This window comes from Plectropomus leopardus, chromosome 4 (genome assembly GCF_008729295.1).
Source record: "Plectropomus leopardus isolate mb chromosome 4, YSFRI_Pleo_2.0, whole genome shotgun sequence".
Classification (NCBI taxonomy): domain Eukaryota; kingdom Metazoa; phylum Chordata; class Actinopteri; order Perciformes; family Serranidae; genus Plectropomus; species Plectropomus leopardus.
Genome location: NC_056466.1, coordinates 24,171,159 through 24,193,214, shown reverse-complemented (window position 1 = coordinate 24,193,214; position 22,056 = coordinate 24,171,159). Strand labels below are relative to the sequence as shown.

The window sequence follows — 22,056 nt, the reverse complement described above, 5'->3', positions numbered from 1 at the left end:
TGAAGGCTTTACTGTTCACTCATTGTCCTATTCACCAAATAAGAGAGCTTTCTCAAGGAAAAATGCATAACAAAAGGAAACATACAGTCAAAAAAGTTGTTCAAGAATTACAAAAGCCACAGTCTAAGACCTGTAGCATCCCCTTGCAATTCTCTTTTTACACCACTAGCAAATAGATTGAAAGCATCAGAAAGAGGAATTCAGTGTGGAGCTTTCTCCATTAAAGAATAAGGTCCAGTCTGTATTCAAAATAAATAAGTAAATAAATAAAAAACATTTGTAAGAGATCAAGAAAAAACAGTACAGAAGATGGCTACGGTCAAAACACTAATTTGAAGCTATTTAGCAGAGAGTGCAAATGCATTTTATAAGAAAACAAAAACAAACTGTTACAAATTGCTTTTTATATACACTATATATCGCTACAAACTAGTGTTTAGTCTGCATGAAGTTATTAGGGGAACTCAACAAAATATGTAGAGGGATCAGCACAGAACATCTACTTTGAAAATCACAGATATAGTAGACTTTCTCTACTATTTTTATGTATGTTTCTTGGTTACATAGGCGCCATGCAAACAGGTCTTAAGGAAGACAAAGAAAGGGAAATGACAGTATGGCCTATTGTTGAGTCCAATAACTAAGTTGAATGTTTGACAAATTAAGATAAATAGTTAAAAATCTGAGAGGTCATGAGGATTATAGTATAAATAAATGGCTCAAACTTGAAAATCTGTTGTATTTCTTTCTTATGCATGATGCATGTCCAATGTTTGTTTCTTCTACAATTCCGATACTGACAACTATTCCGTTAAAATGGTTTTCCCCCAAACAGTGTTGAGTATAGCTCAGTGATCTTTAATTAACAATGAAAATGGATTAACACGGTTGTCTCGAATGTCTTGACATGCTGAAATACAGTCTCATGCTATCATGTAAGCATGATAAATCAATAGGCACACCACAAGGCAAAGCAATGCCTTTAAAGTGAAGACAACAGATGGGTGAAACATTTTGGGGAAAACAGCCAATCCCTTATGCACGCACACACACACACACACACACACACGTACACGCACACAGCGGACACAACACAGGTCTGACAGTGACGGGGAGGGTGCTGCGGCCATATGGCTCAACATGTCTCATCCCAGGAAGCTGCTGGCATCACAGGCTGCTCAAATAGCCATTAGTACAAATTACCCAAACAATGAAAGCAAGTGAACTCAGCAACTTTTCCAACAGCTGCTCTGCAGAACCAGCAAAATGAAGAGTAAACAAAACGGGGGAGAGGGGAAAAAGAGAAAGTCTTCCCGCAAAACCCCAGTGTAAGTGAGAAATCCCCCTCAAAGCCGGTGAACAGAATGGGTTGGCTATGCCCTGGAGTAATGACCATCAAGGGATTTCTCTGTGGAGCCTGGTCATTGAAATAAAACACAGTCATAAAACAGAAAATAGAAAAGACTATTCTTCTTTTGTTTAATCATTTTATGGCTGTAAATATACAGTATCAAGAACTTGCTTTTGTGTTATGCACAGACAATTCAAATCTCAGCTAAAAATGAACGAGTAGTTTCCACATAGCCTCTGAGACTGGGGAAACCAGAGCTGCGGGGGGAAGAGGCAAGCATGTCAGATCTGAAGAAAAATGACACGGTGGGATTTCACATTTTTGTTCTTGCTATTATATGAGCAACATTGCAAGACAATATGCTGAGCCCGTCTGAGATAGAGAGTTTTATCTTCAGTATACTATCTGCAACGGGGGAAATGCAAATCCACAAACGGCAGAGAGGCAGGAAGGTTACTGCCTCCGCTATCTTCACATTGATGAGTCATTGACAGCTGTATCTGAGCTGTTCCAGACCCACACACGAAAATCTTGAATGAAAATGTGCCAGGTTTTTATATCTATTTATTTTTTTAATCTAAAACAGTTCAGGGAAATGTGGAAGGCAGTAATATAGATTCATTTTAGCAGTGAATTACAGCTTTATAAGGGTTATCTTAAAATGCCCTTCCAACTCCCTGAGGTGCAATTGATCACGTAGGAGATTAATCAGTCTTTGGTGTGGGTTTTAACCTTGTGCTGACAAACAGAGACCTTCTAGCCCACTTCCTTCATCACACTGGGTATTTTAGGGGGCCCATTAGCATGCCTGATTTGTAATCTGTTCCTCAAACAGCCAGGCATGACCGGACCGCTCTATCATTTTCTCTTTCTGTCTGTATACGAGTCTGCAGCTCTCTCAGTCTCTGTCTTCCTCTTCAAAGCCTTTTTTGTTTCACCCTCTCGGCTTCTTCGTGCCTCCCCAGACCACGGCTGTATAAAGAGAACTGGATACAGCATTAGAGGCAGGGCTCTGTTTATTGCTATGAAAGTTGCTAAGTGGTGCATGAAGTTAAAAAAAAAAAGAAGTTTGACTTATGGATATAAATTATCTGGATCTTCTTGGGGCGAATACAGCAAGAGCACTAGCATTTCCTTTAACCCCATCATCCAACCGCTCTGTCAAGTTTGTGAATTTTACTACTTTTTGGACATGATGTAAAGAGGGACTACGTGTTCATACTGGAAAGTTGATGGACCTCCAAAAAAAATTATCGGCTGACTCACAGTCATCTTTAAAACAATGTAAGTCTCTGGGAAACCGTCCTTTGTGCGCCATGGCATTACAAGATGGGCCCAGAAAGCTGCAATTCTAAAATTTGGCCATTTCATCAAACTGGCTTCATAGCCTTGCTCCATTTCTGGAGGCTTGCCTCAGACAGATACACACAGGAGACATGTCTTCATCTATCTCGGACACTACCTGATAGCGGTGTTAGTGAGACTGATAGCAGAAGCCAGGAATAGAGATTGACGAAACACTGTTTCTGACCTGGAGCTAGCACAACGAGCCAATGTTGGAAACGGGGAGTTTAAGAAAATGACTTTGTCTTGACGGTATAAAGGAATTATCTCATTAAACTCCTATTTCAGGTAGAGCCACAAACTATGTCCATGTTCATGATAAGCATGGTTTTATCTATTTTTCTGTGGTTTGGTGGGACAAATGCTACCAAACTAGTGTGACACAAATTAAAAAGACTACCTCCTGAACATAATCAAAGATAAATTTAATTCATTAATTTTGTCTGACACATTTAAAAATAAAAAAGTCCAATTCCAGTGAATGTAATCCAACCAATTCCTTCAAGTTGTGAGTTAAAATAATTTTAAAAGAATAGGAAATGTAATATATGTTTATTGGTGAAGTGGCAGTCGGTGGCAGCGATGCTTGATCTGTGGAGGTGACTGGCACGTTCTTCCCGATCTCAACAGGGAGAAAAGGGAGTTATCCGGACGTTTTGGATCTTTAATGATTCTCCTGGCCTTATTTTGCAGCACCTGGTGTGAACTTAGTTTCGGCAGGGTAGAGCAGCGCCTACAGTATCTTCAGCTAAACAAAGCACTCTTTACAGGGCCTTGCAGTCCTGTTTGATGCTGTTTCCATACAAAGTTTCTAATATACTTGTCCAGGATATAGACTACAGTGGGTGAGCTTATGACAAGACCATCATGCCTGATTGAAGTTGGTGGATGGACTGACATATTTGTTTTGAATGTCTGTCCACTAAAATCTCAAACCAAAAGCAAAGCAAAACAAATGCAAATATGCAATTACATTCTGTAAACTTTTCCAACATGGGTTGGGCCAAAGAATAGGTGTGATCTCACCTCTACGCTGTCATCAAACCCAGTGTGCGTGACTATATGTATGAGTACACAAATGTTTGTGTGTGGGAAGAGAAAATGAAAGAAAAAGGTGATAATTGTAGAAAAAGAACAATGTGTGACTGAAAGAGACAGAGTTGCATAAAAGCGGTGAGTCAAGTATAATGACAAATAAAGAGGATTATTTTGCTTTCACTCACTCTTGTGTCATTAACCTACATGACCAATGAACTGAAAGAACTATTACAACATTACTAATAAAGCTTAAGAGCTTAATCAATGCTAAAAAAAAAGTGATTTACTTTAAGTTCCAAACTTGTTATATCAACACAATGATGATACATGACCTGTCCTAGTTTCCAGAGTAAATGTTTGTGCTGACAGACAGTGCAGTGACTCACGCTAGACCCACAAACTATGACTCACTACACCCAAAATATACTAAATTATGCCCCCTCTCCTGCTGCGCCACACTTTGAAACACTCAGCGGCACTTCGATTTGAGGTGGAGCTTCATCACAGATGAGATTCTTGCCACAGACTGAAGGTAGATTTATGCTTCAGAGAGGGACAAAAACTCCCAGATAACGCACCTGGAACTGAAAAATCTGGTGATGCTACACGGTTTAAAAAGAAACCATGTGTTCACTGCCAGAAATGTTACTGGTCAACTCAGGCAGGTTTGGGTTTTATCTTACCTAAAATATTGAATTTAGGCTGGTGTTTCTGACAGCCAACCAAGACCAAGTGCAGTTTCTGTGCTGAATCACTTAAAACTGCATTTGTAGAATCATTGCACATGTTTTATGTTGACAAAATGAATAAATACATTTGATGATGTAGCCTGAAGACTGGAGTAACAAGTTTGAGCATAAGAGATCCACACACTGGTGGTTTAAATGTGGGCGGTAAAGCTTATGAATGCGCCGTCCTCATCACCATCACCACTCATAAATGAGTGCCAGTTTAGGGAGGTAGCATATGATAGAGGGCCACACAGGAAAAATGCAGCTGCGAGTTGTCCGCCAAATTCCTCAACTTTAGTTATAAAGCAGCAGCACTGACGACAGAACACATTTCCCGCAATAGGAGCAGCTTTCTACATTATACATATACATCATTCCCAACCTGACAGATGTTTGTTAGTTTGAAACAGTCGCCCATAAGTGTATTAAGTGTAAGATATCAAAAGTTAAAGCACTGAAATAATCTGCGGATGATTACAATATATAATGCAAGCACATCATGTGATGTTCAGTGTCCTTAGTCAGGTTTAACGGTATAAAAGATTTCAGCTAGATATGTGAACATCTAAATAGGTAATTATCCACATCTAAAAACAGCCGGAGAGAGCAGCGAGCCATCTGTGGAATAAAAATAGAGTATTAATATACTCTTTGCCTTCCCACTACAGAGCCTGCTTTCTCGTGGAGCCATCTTATAAATGCTTCAACCCAAAAGAGAAACATAAAAATGTTTAAGTCACAGAGTCATATATCACAACAGGTAAGCTACAGAATATTACTGTGAATGTGTTTTAAATATACCAGTCTTAGTCTCAACTGAGGTGGGTTTTATAGGGATCTCTCACCAACTCTGTGTAACCGCGAGCTATAACTATATTATTGAACAGTACGTAAAAACATTCTCTAATTTCCTTTTCCCATATCCCAAATAATAGAAATACCCTGGAATATTTCTATGATGTGAAAGCAGTCGATGAAATGACACCCAAAGATCCTTAACTACTGTCAGAGGGGATGCATTGTAAAAATTACCCCGGTTTTGATTTTGGAAAACATATTGGTAAATGACTGCCATTAATTCATTTACACTTATGGTGCAGAGCGCTTGGCGTGGTTCCATGGTTTTTGATTACACGAAAGATAATACAAAGTGGGCTTGGTGACAGATTGAGTGGTTCTCACTGGTGGCAGTGTGGTCTCATGAGAGTCACTCTTCCTATCGCCATCCAGCTCAACCCATTTAAATCTAATCCCTGAATGTAAATCTGTTCCAAAGTTTTGAGGATCCCACTGGTGTAAAATCTATTCTAAAGTGCGAAATAGCTTTAGGGAAGAGCGGTGAGGTTAATGTGTAACTTTAGTTGCAGTTTTTCAGCAAAACAGAGCTCCTTTATTGCAAAACTTGCACTCTATACAGGGACCCAGGAGACACAAACTGCTGCATAAACCTCCACTCATCACAACTGACAGACACTGTTAACAGCATCAACATTTTACCTGTGGTAATAACTTAAATTACTCAAGCCAGAAAAGTCCCCAAAAATGTCATCAAACTGCATGAAAAGGTGAGCTCAATTTCTCATGCATTCTCACTGTTTTCAGCATGCAAAAAGAATGTGAAAAACAATGGGATGAAAAATGAGTTCAGCAGTAATATGTAATAACTTTGACTGCAAAAGATGTTAAATTGACTTGTAGAATGTTAACCTAAAATAAATAACTGGCAGGGTCTTTATAACACTGGACTGGTGCAACCTTAGCAATTAGCCCCATCTTAGTTATGAACAAAAGGGTCCATATTTAACTGCAAGTAAGCAAAAGCATAAATAATCAATGTAAAAATACTCTTTTTTTTAGTTTAAAGGCCTGCTTTGAAAATGTTACCTCAGTTAAAGTATGAAGGTACAAAAATGTTTTTAAGTAATAAAACTAAAAGTACTGATGCAGAAATATTTAAATTAGAATATTTACAAATTAATAACAATAATTACTAGATAATAAGCTGCAAAACCTCATAATTATGAAGCTGGAACCATGAAATGTTTTTGAATGAAAAATGGTTGACAAATAATTTCCTTATTGATCAAGTAATTGTTTCAGCTGTATTTTATATTCATATGTATTTCATTAAAATATTCTGAGTAAAAGTACACCAAGTTTGTACTTAAGTACTTGAGTAAATTTAAGTAGTTATACCCAACCGCTATATCTTTCTGATTACTATCCTCCTGGATTGTCCTTAAATTGGGGCTACGAGTCCCTCACTGCTCACCTAATATGTTTCAATATGTGAGCACCCACAATTATCCATAAGGCTGAAAGTAACACACTAACCCTTAACACTGAGTGCATTAACATGCACAAAATAGGCTGCTTTTACTCTTATTCTAAAACAACAACAATATTCCAACAATAATATTGATTTTTTTTTTTGCACTAAAATAGGATTTTTTCACTGATGGTGGACTTTTTGGAGTGTTCAAAAACTGTTGGCAACTGGGTTTGTGTACAACACATCCATAACAAAACACAGAGCTGACCATAAGTAAACGTAATACATCACAAATGGCAGTAAAAACTCCAACTGAGACGCATTTTACGAATGCGCTGTATACATGCCCAAATAGCGCTACCAGAATAATACCCACATAACCCACAAAAAAACACTAAACAGATCTAAACAGAATGTTCTGTTTACATAACCCCCGTCAAATTCAGAATATTGTCATATAAGGATTAGTAGTGGGACATTAGCATTTAAACATAGCAACTGTTTTATTTCAAATATAACGTGCTAGGGTAGTTCCAAAAAGTAATACTGCTATCACTGTCGTAATACCCTCTGACCGGATTGAATGTTAAGAACTATGTATTCCAAATACACCTGCTGATAAATGATTAACGACAGCGGGGAGGGTGCGTCGGGGAACATGGCATCTCTGATAACATACACTGCTCATCTGGTGCCCCCCGGAGAGCATTTTTCTGAATGTATTAGACAGAGTGGTCTCGTCCATCTACTGCCTCAACTCGGCTTTCCCTTTCGCCTCTGAAGTAGTAAAAAAACAAATCGGAATGGGTCAAAAAGCCAACCCTATCACATTTCAAACTCTATATTAATACCACTCCAAATTACAGGGCTTTTTCAAGCTGCCGCTCATTGCCACATATGGTCAAAAGCTTAGAGAAGGGTGAACAGAGCTGATGAGCCTTTTACATGTTTATGAGAGTCTCATACATAGAGTGTAAAAATTTGGTGAAAACACAGAAGTGGTTAGTTAGATCAGAATTAGATTAACCCTGGTAAAGGCATCCCTTCGATTGAAAACAACATTTATGTTCTTGTGGAAAACTGCCGGCCTCAAACCCACAAATCTCTGTCAAACAAGCAAGACGTAACACGTAAAAGCTTGTTTTAGAGCCTGCAAATGTTGCTTTAAGACCCAAACAACAAACAAATCAGTTTGCCAATGCTTTGCACATGCAAGACAGATACTGAAAACAGTGAGGAGATTCTTATATAATGAAAACTACTTTTAATAGTAACAATTGTACTTAATGGAAAACCTCAGTCAGACATCAGCTAAATTGATAGATAACCTAAAATCCAAATCAAATTCTGTGTCAAATTAATTCAAATATCAATAAAACTGTAAAGTAATAAAAATTTTAAAAAATACTAAAATAATAAAACAATCTGTCCAAGTTTCTGTCTCTTTCTCTGTATGAACTCCTGAGTACACAGTGCGTGTGTGCGCATGTGAGACACCTGTTCCTCACATACCTACTTCTAAAAATGCCAGACTCTACTGAGTCCAATGTTGCATTCTTCACATTGAATTTTGCAGACTGAAAATGGCAAAATGGTAGACTACCAGAAACCGTGCCAAAAGTTGGGATGCACATTATTGGATTTTCTGCCAATATGTGATATGCTGATATATAACAACTAAACTGGCCAATAACCATGCATTTCAATGTATGTAATATTCATTGACTGCGTAAGAAAACTAAGGGTACAAGAGCAGCTTTGTTTAGGCAGCCATCGCTCAGATGAACAAGTCGTAGCAACATTGCACAGATGTTCCAGAAGCAACATTTATTTATTGTATTTTATTGGTTTAAATATTGGAGCCTTGTATCATATCTGTCTACTGTCGGTGTTGATTTCTGACATGTTTGGATGCCTTGGCTGTCTATTGCAAAACAAATCTAACTGTGGGTACAAAAAAATTAATCTCCAGGTGGTGGAACAAGTATCCATATAATGACATTAAGAATCCCAAATTCGGATGGATGAAATGGACCTGGTCGAAAGGGGCTTAGATAACATTTCATTGAATTGTTAAATATTTCAGAATCTATCTATGACAGTGATTTGATAGTGGATCGATAAAAATATGGCTTGGTGACCTTTATGAGATTGCCAAAACTGTCTTTTAAGAAGTTGCCAAATTGCTGGGGATAAAACTGTTAACCCTGTGGCCAAATTATACTACTCCGGTCAAATACCAGTGTTTTATCACCTTCACCCTTGGGTCACATATTCCTTTGATTTAAAAGCCAGCCTACAACAAACACATGACTTGCATACCTAAGGCCAAAAACAACCCACAACCTGAAGGAAGATTCCCTTTGTCGCACTCCTGGGTGTGTATCATGCAACTAACAGATGCATGATACACACACATAATTCAGCGTGAGTGGGAGGCTCGCTGCCTTGTCACGGAATTGCGTCCAAGTTCTTAGCACACAGTGCTTCATACTGTCACAACATCAAACATCTTAACACTTGACAAAGTTATGAGTTTGGCTTGACATCATATTAACCAGCTGACTTTTTCCCTATGGGGAGATAATTAAAAGCTTTGTGGCCTAACAAACACATAAACATCTCCATGGTCTAAAGCACTGCCACTCCCTAACTATTGATGTCAGGATAGATGTATCATATTTCACTAACTGATCATTTATCTAGTGATTATGAACAATTACAGTGAGGTAATTATCACCCCACGCTTCCCTTCTGCCTGCCTGCTATTCCCTCTCTTCAGGGCCGAGAGACTGAGCCTGGCATCTCTGCTATTAGGGACCTATACATAGCCAGCCCTGCCGATGGCGTTGGGGCCACTCTCGCTCATCTCACCCTGACAGTGACAGAATTCAAGCTCTAATTCTTTTTGATTTATGTAACCAACCAATTTCCGTTCTTAAGCACAAAATTAAAGTAAATCCTTAAATTATAAGCAACTGAATCTACTCCTGGCGTCATGTGTCTTGTATCTGTTTTCGGTCCGTCTGTCTCCAGCCATGCCATAAATTCTTGAGCCCTGTCTTTACCGTGATGAGACGGGACTGTTTTTACAGAGATTATTACCATGTGCTAATACAAATTCATTGTTAGTAATAGTTTGTGCCAGATTAGTTTACAGTGTGTTGCCTCTATGAGCATATGTGCCCACAAACACACACTAGTATGCACACACACCACAGACATACACTAGGCAATACACACGCAGCAAACGCACCGTTACAAAACATTTTCACCAGTTATGATAGAACAATAGTTTTTTTCTTAATATAAAGTGTTGTTAAATTAGCTTTAGTAGCCCAATAACATTTCAGTATTTCTATGTATCTAGATCTGTATCTAGTATTTTTATTTTATTTTAAACAGCATCACTATAGTATATTACAGTGTTTTAGTTATTGTGTTTTTAAATGCATTACAGAAAATTCCCACAGTAATACTATGATGATGATGATGTACAGTACAGTCGCTTTTTTTTGGTGTTTCTGAAATATTAAATATTTACGGTAATATTACAGTGTTTCCTAAATGCTTTAAAATAATGTGTTGCTGACCTCAATCTGGGTTAAGAGTGGTAAAACAATAAAAGTGACACCATATAAACACTTTGATATTACTATAATTTTACTATCATCAACTTTATAGTATTGCTATGGTAATTTTCTATATAGTGTTGAAAAAAAAATGGACACTATAGTGATTCCATAAAAATCTTAATAGTATAACTATAATAATTTCCTATCATGCCCAGAAAACCATAGAAATACTACAGGAAACACTTTAGTGGTATTAGACAAACACTATATTATAACTGCAATTGCAATACTATTGCTATATATGTTCCAAAAAAACACAGACTACTAATAGTTTTTTTTTTTTTGTGGTAATTCTATACAAATTAATAATATCAATTCTGTAGTATTTTTTGTAAGAGCGGACACAATGCATACACAGCACCAACATGATTAAACATAAAAATAAACCCACAAACAAAATGCATTGTCTTTGGTGTGCTGTTTGTTTACTGGTTTATGTCTTTTCTAATCTAGTTATTTTGTTTTTATAAACACTCAGCATTATTACTGATGTTTTTTTCTGAGATATGCCATACCTATAAATATGAAAAATATTATTATTCACTTCCCTATCTAGTTAGTAAGTGCAGTCCACCTGCAGAACAGCTGCCCCACATTAAACCTCCTACATACACTGACATTAGTCTCACGTTTTACCTGTAAAACCCACGTTTTAATTCCTTTGTTCATCATCTGTGATGTGAAAACAGATTTCCACACAGTCAGAGAAGATAAAAGTGTGTCTTCTGGTCGTCTTAGGAATTCAGCACCACAGTTTAGAGCATCAGAGCAGCCAGTAGACACAAGTCTCGCTGTCCGGCGTCAAGTAGCTGTCCATTTCCAAACCCCTCTCTACTTTCGTAACAGCTAGTTTTGCGGTTAGATCATTTTGAGACAAGATTCTGTTTGTAAAATCTCTTTTGTTAAAAAATAGTTTCAATGATTTGTTTAAAAGTGACGCTCTGTTCCCTCAGAGCAGATGATTCATGGAAGCATGAAGGAATAGACAGTGTTGGCAAACCCACAAATTACATATGGAAACGATCCTGGGGTCAGAAGACAGTCACAATATGGACACACACTTCTTTTTTGTAAGGTGTCCCTCAAACTTTTGTAAGATGTGCCCCAAACCCAAACTAGCAGTAGGAATGTGAGCCATTAATTACTCACTACTGTGGATTGTCTATGTAAACTTTAAAACTTAATGTTTGTACAGAGCTTAAATGGATGGAAACAAATCTTTCAGACAACTCAGTCAGTCTGTCATTTTATGTGTGCTGTGTGTGTGTGTGTGTGTGTGTGTGTGTGTGTGTGTGTGTGTGTGAGAGCGTGCTGCACCTTTGTGTGTCAGATTACCGTGAATTTGATTTCCTGTGTTCTGGCCCTGTCACCGTGAGGACAAAAGCAAAATGCCTTTGGGGTGAGCACACGTGCTACAATCTCTCCTGGCCTCAGCTGTTGGTGCCGGCCTAACGGAGCGGAGCAGAGTGGCTGCATGTGTCACTGAGACACCCCTACTCTCCTACTGTTAAACCTGGAGGCCAGAAGGCTTTCTGTACATTCTCCAAACTTGTAAGGGCAGTTCAGTGAGCTGTGTGTAATGAGTCATGACCTTGCACTGATGGCTGACATTCAGAATCAGAATCAGAATCAGAAAAAGATTTATTGCCAGGTATAGTTAACACAATACGAGGAATTTGTTCTGGTGGGTTGGTGCAACATAAATATAAAAAAAAAAACAAAAAAAAAAAACAAAGACATGCTGTATAATTCTTTAAGGTCTGAACACAGTATAATAACAAAAATACTGACCTATTATCTATAATAATAGTCTTTCCCAAACTGTCTTTTATCAAATAGCATCTTATTGGCTTCCGGGTCAAACTGGCCAATCATCGACTGCCTTTCAAATACACACCTAGAGACTGACACATGACTGAAACATATTCTCTCCCGGAGTGTGGGACAAAGTCTCTGCACTCAAGTCCAAAATCTTAAACTCTGAGTCCTAAAAAAAGTCATAATGCTCTCTATTGAATGCAACGCCATTTTAACAACAGAGTAATAATGTATTAAATTTACAAAAGCCATTAAATGTTTTTTTTATATTTAAAATGTATTTGTTAAAAAAACAAGCTTGTTGGAAGTTGTTGTGGACACATAGTTTTTGTACATGAATGAAATTATGTTTGGTATAATTTTTACCAACTGACATTTATTACAAAAACATGAGTTCTTTGTGGTTCTCAAACACAACTTGATTGGACGCTGTAAGATCGGTACAAACAAACTTGATCATCTGTGGAACAAAGTTTCTACTTGCCAGAAATGATTGGCATAAAAAGAAAATGAAGGGAAATGAATTAATTTGTGGCAAACTTTTTAAATGACACTTTTAAATCTTTGGCCTCGGGGTAACATATTGAGTATTCAAGTCAACAGGCTCAAGTCTAAGTGTAGTCACGAGTCATTGCTGTTAAAGTTCAAGTTAAAAGTCTTTTGAATGTCAGGCTGAGTCTACATTTCCGTTAACTTCAACACAGGATGATATAAGATCATTAATTTTATCCCTCCACAATCAAACTAAGAAAACATTTTTGCTGTAAAGGCTCTTTTCATAGCATTATGTACTGCTGCATGACGAGAGCTATTAAAAAGGCATCTAAATTCTAGTTTATCTGTCAGTCTGCAGATTTAAGGCGCTAAAGCCTAAATCATACTTTCCACATCCATGTAGGTATGGGGGTTCAAGCACAGCCAAGTGACTTTCATTTTGTCATCTGCACATGTCCATACAACCCCCCTGTGGGAACGAAATTTGTGAACACACTAAGGCCTGTGCACAGACAGACCCCAGGTGGTTCTCAGGCTCCTGACCTTTTGGCCTCTGACCAGATCACCAACTGCCTGATTCGAGTGGGTACGGACATAAATTGCTTTCCTATCTCCAAATATCTTTACTCACCAAAACTAAAACAGAAATATTTTTTATATCTCCTACTCCAAGGTTCCTATACTGAAGCAAAATTATGTTTAAACAAAATTAGACTACCGTAATGTGCTAGTACAGCACGAACATGCCGTGCGCAAAGAGCGTAGAGGAGGAGAGGAAGAGTGTGAAGCTGCAGCTGCTGCAGGTGTCTGTTCTTTTGGAGTATTCAAAGATTTTTTTAGAAGCTAACTAGTACATGAATATGTAAAAACAGAAACAGGGGGAGAAAAAAATGAGCCTCAGCTTGATTATTGTAACAGAGCATGGGCTTACTTTGTAGTTTGGAGGGTATATTAGGTTTATTATTTATTATTCAGAGAACAACGTTTTACATGCTGTGTAAAGATTTGTTGATTTTGAATGTCACTGTATTTTATAGACCACTAAAGGGTGCACAATGTAGCATTATTTTCTTTGTTGTTGCCTGTTATAAATGAATGATAAATGTAGAAAGTGAATGTGTATGTGTAGCAACCACTAGATGCATATAATGTAGATCATGAGACACCCAATAAGTGTGCTAGACAAGCATTACCCCTGCTCATTACTGTGTACAAATGTACTTTATCTTAGGCCTCAAAAGTCCCTCTGGTGAGAGCAGACACATAGATGTTTTGTGCGCACAAAAATATTTGTGGAAGGGGTGCCCGTTTTCCCTTTGAGCACCAGTCCCACAGAATGTCTGTGCACGGCACTGACCACACTGACCAGCCCCACCAGCTGGTGCAGAGCAGGTCCTTGTAAGCAGAAAACTTCCCTGCTTGAAAAACAACTAGCTCTGAACAGTGACGTAGACTCCAGGCTCAAGTAGTGGGTTGCTCTTGTGCTCTTTATAGCATTCAACACTGTCATCTCAGCAAGGTCCCGTGTTTTTGGCATGTACGTAACGTAAAAAAGTCAACATTGGGCACTCAGCTTATACAGTAATGAAGCAACTATATGCAACCATTTGCTGTATAGCAACTTCTTTATGATGGTTAGATTTGGAAAGTGACAAATAATGTCAATACTAGCTTTTGCACACAATCTGAAGTTTAAAAAAAGTAACTATATGTGCTAAGCTAAGCTAAGCAGCAGCAACATTTTATCCTCACTCCTCCCTTTACTATCTCTTGAACAAATACCAAAAGCATGTGATTGACAGCAGGGAGCAGAGGCCTCCTACTCACGTAAAACAACAGCACAGCAATGGCAGTATTGACAATATCTTAAAACAGTGTCTGACTCACTTATGACTCATAGGACCAAATAATAATTTACGCTGTATTCAAGCACAGTGCCCCCGCACCTCAGCCCACATACACTACCTAGCACCTACAGTACCTGAACAGAACAGGCACAAACTCAGATGAACACTTTTGAGAAAGCCAGTGTTTTCCTCTACATACAGTAGTTAACAGACTCCTTCCTTGTGCTGAACCACCAAAAAGCCCTTCATTTTTTAAAAATTTGTATACATTCATTTTTAAAATCGCACTGCAACAGATCTGTTGTGTTTAGTTTGAGGTAAGGAAATAGGATTTACCTATATAAAAAAAGACCCTCTTTACAAATAAATATAAAATAAAAAGAAGCAGGAAAAGGAAGTTCCAAGTTAGGAATAACTGCTTGAGACTAGATCAACAGGAGAGCCTTCTGTAAAAACACACCATATCTCCGCTAACTTGCCCATAAAATAATTAGTCGTCTTTGTCTTATTTTAAGAGTCTTGCTGCCTGCACCCAGTATTCCCTGAGGGGCCATGCACTTCATTAGTTTCATATGAACAACCATTTAAATTTAGACTGTGCTTACAACGAGACCTTTAAACTCTGCCAGCTCATATATTTAAGCATTAAGGACTGTGAAGGTAGTGATGAAGAGCTGATCCCTGAGGACTTGATTGACTGTCTACTGTAGTTTGAGCTAAGGTCAACTCTCGCTTGGTGTTCCAGCAAGTCACAACGTCACAGTTGAGTCTTTGTCCTCATAGCTATAACTGTCCCTTTTTAGTTTAGAAGCAGATAGAAAGAAAACATGTTCACGCTCATAACCTGAAAATATCACACCTCCACTGACAGATGACCTTAGTGCCAAAGTAAAGCTCACACGGAAAGATAATAAAGCAATCGATACTGACAAAACTGTATTATTCTGAGGTGTAACTGTATCTCCTTATAATCTTGCTAATATTAATTTGTTTCCTGATAGACATTACAAACATTACATCAAGGCTTCTCATTTAATTAATATTGTACAGGGTGACATTTTTCCTGCATCACATCAGAAGACCATCTGCCCCTTCAGTCACATTACAGCTTCATTTGTGGCAACAAATGAAACCACAAAACTGTGATGATTTCAGGATTAACTTGTTTCATCCCACACCAGCCTGTCCAAGTTATGTGCAAATCTCACTGGTAAATATATACCCATGGAAATATTTGACAACACACTTTCCTCACTGCCATCTTTTAATGTTGATACTAGAGTGTATAAAGACGTTTAAGCCTCCTGAACACCATCCACTCCCATTGTTCCAGACATTTAGTCCTGCTAAGTCCACCAACTCAACGCCTGTAAACCCTTTTCCACAAGGACATATTAATACTGTATGCTGCAGGATAAGCACCACAAACAAAAATCTAGGGTACTTGTTAATATTTGGTGATAAATGTACATGGTTGGTTGGTATGACAGTAAAAAAAAAATAACTTCCAACTGTTATTTGATGTATGCATTAATATAGCAAAACAACCAAAAACCAACCAGACAATCCAAACAGAAGAGTAACAGCAACTTTAAAAGGGCTAAAGTCAGAGTGTAGTTGCTGGGACTCGGTTCTCCACATAGAGGTGGTTGAGCTAGCAGCTAGCTGCTAATGGTGTTAACTCCACAAATGGCACTTAACAATGGTAACTGTACTGTGCGAGTGTTAACCAGGAGGAGACGGAGGGTGGGCACTACCAGCAGGCCACCAGGAAAGTTGCTCCCCCTTGCAGCAAATTTTTCCCATGGGCCACTTGTGGAATTGCAGCAAAAAAATCCCCTACCACCCAAAAAGCATTTTCCTGTAAACTACCATTATAAAAGAGATGTCAATAAAACTATTGGCAGGACACCTCCAACTGCAAACAAGGTCAATTGTGAATCTTTCTATTCTAAATTTTTTGAGGCATGGAGGTTTTATATTTGCAAAAACTTTCCCGGAGCTGGGAAAAGCAATTTAAAAATCTGTAAAGACAGTCTATGACGAAAACTTTCCGGTGGGGCGAGCTGGAAGAACACTACTGGGCATAATCAGCGGCCTGCGTACTTAAGTTATAAAACTTCTCCAGTGTATGCAACAGGCAAGCAACTCCACTAAATATGTGCCATTTTAGGTCCGCCGTCTAGTTATCATTAAAGTGTATGGCTAGCAGCAATTGTATGATTGCAGAGCAAAGTGGCGGCAATGAGATAGACGGTGGGATGCACACATGCATTAACATGTACTGTACATACAACCGGGCCAGTTTACCACAACAGCCCACAAAGATGTCAGATTAATACACACACAGAGGCAGCGTGATTTCATTCTGGTCTGACACCTGTACTCCTGTACTGTAACTATTCTTTACAAAGCAAAAAGTTGTTTGCTGCCATATTATATATTATTAATGCTCTGAATATTGCCTAAAATACCTTTAAAGCTGCAGTAACCAGGATATCTATTTAAAAGTTAACCTTCTCTTGTTTTTTCTCTCACCATTTGAGGGGTATCTTCACAAATCTTGGGTATGATGGTGTTTTTTGTTTTTTTTTTAGAAACATACTACATACTGTATGCAAAAATGCAATTATTAGTTTTGACAATTGAATCATGGTATGGAACAAATTAAGCACAATAGATACAAGAGCGAGATATCATCAAAATCAGAAGTGCAACCCTCTGCAAATATACCACTACAGCGTGTTAGAGAGCTGCGTTACACTGTTAAGCTTTCTTCACTGTGACTTTTAAAGACAGAGAGGTTCATGTTCATGCCACAAGTTCACTCTGTCTTAATTGGAGGGAATGGGACATTCTTCTTCTCAAGCTGTGATTTAGGCTGAAATCATGGATGGTATCATTAGGCTTGCACCTGGACTTGATTTATGTCACCACAAGAGAGGACGCCAGCACGGCCCTGGTAACTATGAGGTCTCAGAGGTCCTTGCCCGGTGCCATGCAACTGTCAGCCATTTAACATCAAGATTAGCCACAGTTGCTGCCACGTGTCAACACAGCAATGAACACATGCTTAAGGTGCTGGTGATGGGGGAGGGAGATGGTAGTAGACTACAGGAGGTGACACAATAAATATACAAATCCATAGGGAAAGGGAAAGACAACTTTTCGCACCTGCAAGTAAGGCCATGACTAAACCAATCAGCTGTTTCTGTGGTTAACTGTACTGATAACAACTGTTGCTGAAGAAGAGAGCATGTAGTCCATGGGGCAGTCAAGACATTGTTAATATCAAAAACATCCACCTAATGATTTTTCAGCCCAGTTCTCATAAAAAATCTTGCTGTTGTAAGTGTCTGTGAACAACCGATATATTGCATTTGCTTAGCATTTTGCTTAGCCTTGTTCAAACAACTTCCATGGATTTCAAAGGAGTCCCGCAATGTCACAGAGCTGTAAAGCCAGCTCCCCAATCAGTCACCACATCTAAGTCCAGACAGCCATTTGGGCAGACCCACATGAGGTGTGGGAAAGCTCACCCAATTAGCTCTTGTTAATTACCTTCAGTGGGATAAGACTGAAACTTCCACTTCACCAGTGAGGTTACCTGTAAGGATTTGTTCTTATATTTTGTAATAAATTACCACATACACAGTGAGTCAGACAGATCAGAGATAGATGGCCAGATGGATAGATCACAGATCAATTACAGAACAACAAAACAACAATGAACAAACCCACGTAAAACCACACCACCTGCTCCACGCAGAAAAAAAATCTCTTTGATGATAACAAACCTAAAGGTACAAGATTCAGCTGACAAATATTATGATTGTAGAACAAAATAACTGCACAAAAAAATGACTTTTTAGCATGAATTCAGTGACAATGCCACCACTGTTTTCAATCAGCTGTGGGTATGTAGATTAGAATGGATTTAAAAATAAATAAGAGAGGTGGGGTTAAAAATTTAGAAATGTTCTTTTTCTTTTTTTTGTACGGGCTTTACCATCTGTTCTAATGCTGTTGAAATTGGTCTACAACATAGGAGTGTCTAGCAGTTTTTACAACCAGCCACAAAAATGAAAGGCAACACATCTGAAGTATTTTTTTAAAGTGCTTGACAGAAAACGGCTCTTTTTACCATCTTGAACGTCGGAGCAGCAATATAACATTTGGTACTTTCAGGTTGTGCCCTGAAATGTAGCCGCGGCACGAGAAAAAGCTCAACCCCATAAACACAAAGTGTGACCCCCAATAAAGCAAAATAAATGACAGAAAAGCACAACTGAGAGGGATTTACCTTTCCTGTGGCATTTTCACACGTCAATGTGCTAAATGAAGAGCTGCAAGGACTGTGGTACAAGGTACAATTTGTTTAGACAACTTTCCCCTCTGTGACATGCTGCCAGAGTGATATAGAGCCAGCAGGTGGGACAGGGCGGTAAGATGAGGAAAGTGAAATAGGAAAAACAGGGAAGGGATGAGTGCTAATGTGAAAATGATGAGACAATACCTAATCTCTTTGCCTGCAAATCATCACAGAGTACTCATCACCAAACCAAAAGAAAAACAAGACTATAACTCTTGTCACTCAGATCTTTCAGTCCCATCATTATTCATCGTACCATTTGTCGCTGACTGGTTTTTAGATCTTGCTTTCACGGGAGCAACATATTAAGGCCAGTGGATTGACTTGTGACAACACAACTATGTATGTTTGTGCTTTTTGTCTGGTATCAACCGCAGACATCACACAGTGTTTCATGCTCGGTCCCAGAAAGCCAGCAAAGCTTTTATACAGACATGCTCAAGCAACGGCCAATGCATCATTCTATATGAAAGATACATAGATTGCCTTTTTTAAGATCATTTCAGTTAAATAAGTCACATTTGGGTTTTATTTTTTAACCTGGCTTTATATAACCTGCATTTTCACCTGGGTAATTCGGCATTTGAAAAAGGATTGAAAAGTTAATTTTAAATTTTTTTTTTTTTTTTTTAAAAACGCAATGTTAAGTGTGTATTCTAGCTATTATAAAAGCGTGCTTTTTTACATAGTAAGATCATTAACTTGTGTGCTTTCTTTACATTAAGCCTTGCTACAATTGTAATCTTTTAATTCTGGAATTTGAGATTATCCAATCTGATTAATGACTAATATGTATTGGCAAAATCTTCATGCAAATATGAAATTTGTGATATTGGTTTATATAAATAAAACTAACTTGATTTTATTTAACTATATTGGTAGAATTCTTCAGTATTTGCAAACAAAAGCTAATCAATTAAATTGAGTGTTGCTGTATTAATTGCAGTGTATGCAATAGTGGAACAGCACAATGTGGAGTGGAAACAGACAGCATCTGCTATTATAAAACCATTAACATTTAACCTGTGTGTATAATTCTACAGAGTTCTGTGTTAACAGACCATTTCACAAAAATATATCTGACTGGATAACACAAAATCGTAGAAAACCCAGCTGGATATCACGTGCGACAGGACATCCTTAATTAGTTGATGATCTAAAATAAGCAGCAGACTGAAAAACCATGTATGGGCCGCTGTATACTTTTACTTTGTAGCTTAGCAAGTAATCTAGTTAAATGTTGCCATAACATCACATTCACATAATATACACACTCACAATCTGCTCTTATTCATCATTACTCCTGGTTCCATGACAAATATCTGGCTGCTAAATCCAATTCCAGTAGTATCTGCGTCCACCATGGTGACTATACCACGCAGTAAGGCTTTAAGGGACTAAACTGCCTTAAATGCTGACAATGTGATATTCAATCTTTGAGGCAAAAACATGCTTGTCCCCATCACTGTATGCTAATGTGGATGACAACTTTTTTTCTTTTTCAAAAAGAGCTATTCAGTCCTGACTTAATGCACAAAGCTGCACAGCACATTTTTTTCATGGATTGCGGATGAGCTGCGAGAACGTCAGCCAGTGCTGAGATACCGCTTCACAGCAAAGCTGACAGACTGAATTTAGGACCTTGACATGTTTTCACAGCAAAGAGGCCTGACTTAAATGACTTCAACAGATGCATTTTTGTTTTAGAGACATTACGTCGTAATTTACCAAGTCCAAATCAACACGTTTGAAATGTTCACCAAATTCTAAAAGTCTTAAAGACAAGATACGGTATGTTCTGCATAAATTTAGTAGTTTAATTTATGCAATAAGCAGTGTCAAACTTATCATGTATAATCATTTTAATTTAACTAACAAAAAGGTTTGTACTGATAATCACATTCTTTTATAGGGTTTCCTGTGTTTAACTAAGCTATAAAGATACATTTATGTACGTGTATTGAGAAAATACCATTTCTTCCCTTATAAGTAGATTTTAAGATAGATAAGATAGCAGCAAGCATTTAATTAAATTTAATACACAAACACTGTCAAATCCTTATGTTCAAAAAAATCTGTAAATGCAACATTTTTGTATTTATAGAGCTTTTAAAATATAGTCATGGGAATAACTTTTTATTTCTCTTAATTGACACATTTGTTACAATAGTGATAAAAAGGTGGGATAATATTCAAGTTTGCAAACTGCTGCAAATCTTATTTGTAAAGCGACGACCATGATTTATAGCCTATTTTGATATTTTCTGTTTGTTAAAACCTACTCACAATTTTCAAGTACTTCAACTTCTTAATTGTGCAACATCTGTTAGTTGCAAAGATTTAGTACACTTCGAGTATTTTAAGAAATCACTGCAATAATTGTCTCTCGCCTGAATGGAGGAGTACTCAAATCGGGTTTTGCTTATTCACAAACACCTGTACATTTAATTCATAACAAAATAAATTATAGTCCATAGAAAATGTATGTATACTTAGTTTTGAATTATAGTTTTATAGTCATATAATTCACACCAGACGCACAGCAGGAGATTTGTTGTGAGCGAACATTCCAGCACATACATAATTTATCTCCGAGAACTACTTCCCACCAGCACAGCTACTTTACAGTGTACTCATGAATGCCACCACCCAAATCCCTGTGGAACTAATGAATTTTTCATACAGCCATGTGAGCACCAGCCATGTGCTTATACTGTACACACCTTCTAAGTTTGCAGTGGTCGTAACTTTCTCTTACCTCTGCAAGAGTTCGCTGGTTGTCTCGGGGGGGTATCCACCACTTTGTCCTTTTCCCAGCATTTTTGTATGGCCTCTCTGGACACTCTCAGTGCTACTTGTCCGATTCCCAGCTTGCTGCATGGCAAAACAAACTCCCTAGCACCACCTGCAGCTTTAACCCCCTTAGCCTCCTAACCCCCCCCCCCCCCACCCCCCTCAAAAATAACTAGCTCAGTCCAAAGACAGCAAATCCTGATGAGTCAACCCTCTCCAGCCTGCTCTGTTTTTCTCTCCCCTTAGTGCATGGACAGATGACAGAAAGGCCAGCAGGAAGAACAGTGGCTGCTGAGAACTTCAGCAGGGGCTCTACCACACAGCTACTCCTGATCGACAGCAGCAAAGGCAGCAAAGCGC

General features: G+C 38.2%; 1 protein-coding gene across 1 annotated transcript in view; it reads right to left on the bottom strand.

Annotated features, from left to right (window-relative positions):
* rbm20 (RNA binding motif protein 20) overlaps positions 1-21,783 on the bottom strand; it is a 59,451-nt gene extending 37,668 nt beyond the window's left edge. Inside the window, exon 1 of the mRNA XM_042485903.1 lies at positions 21,662-21,783. Within this exon, the coding sequence (XP_042341837.1) occupies positions 21,662-21,783 (122 nt within the window). The remainder of the gene's footprint in view (positions 1-21,661) is intronic.
* Between the last annotated feature and the right edge of the window lie 273 nt (positions 21,784-22,056).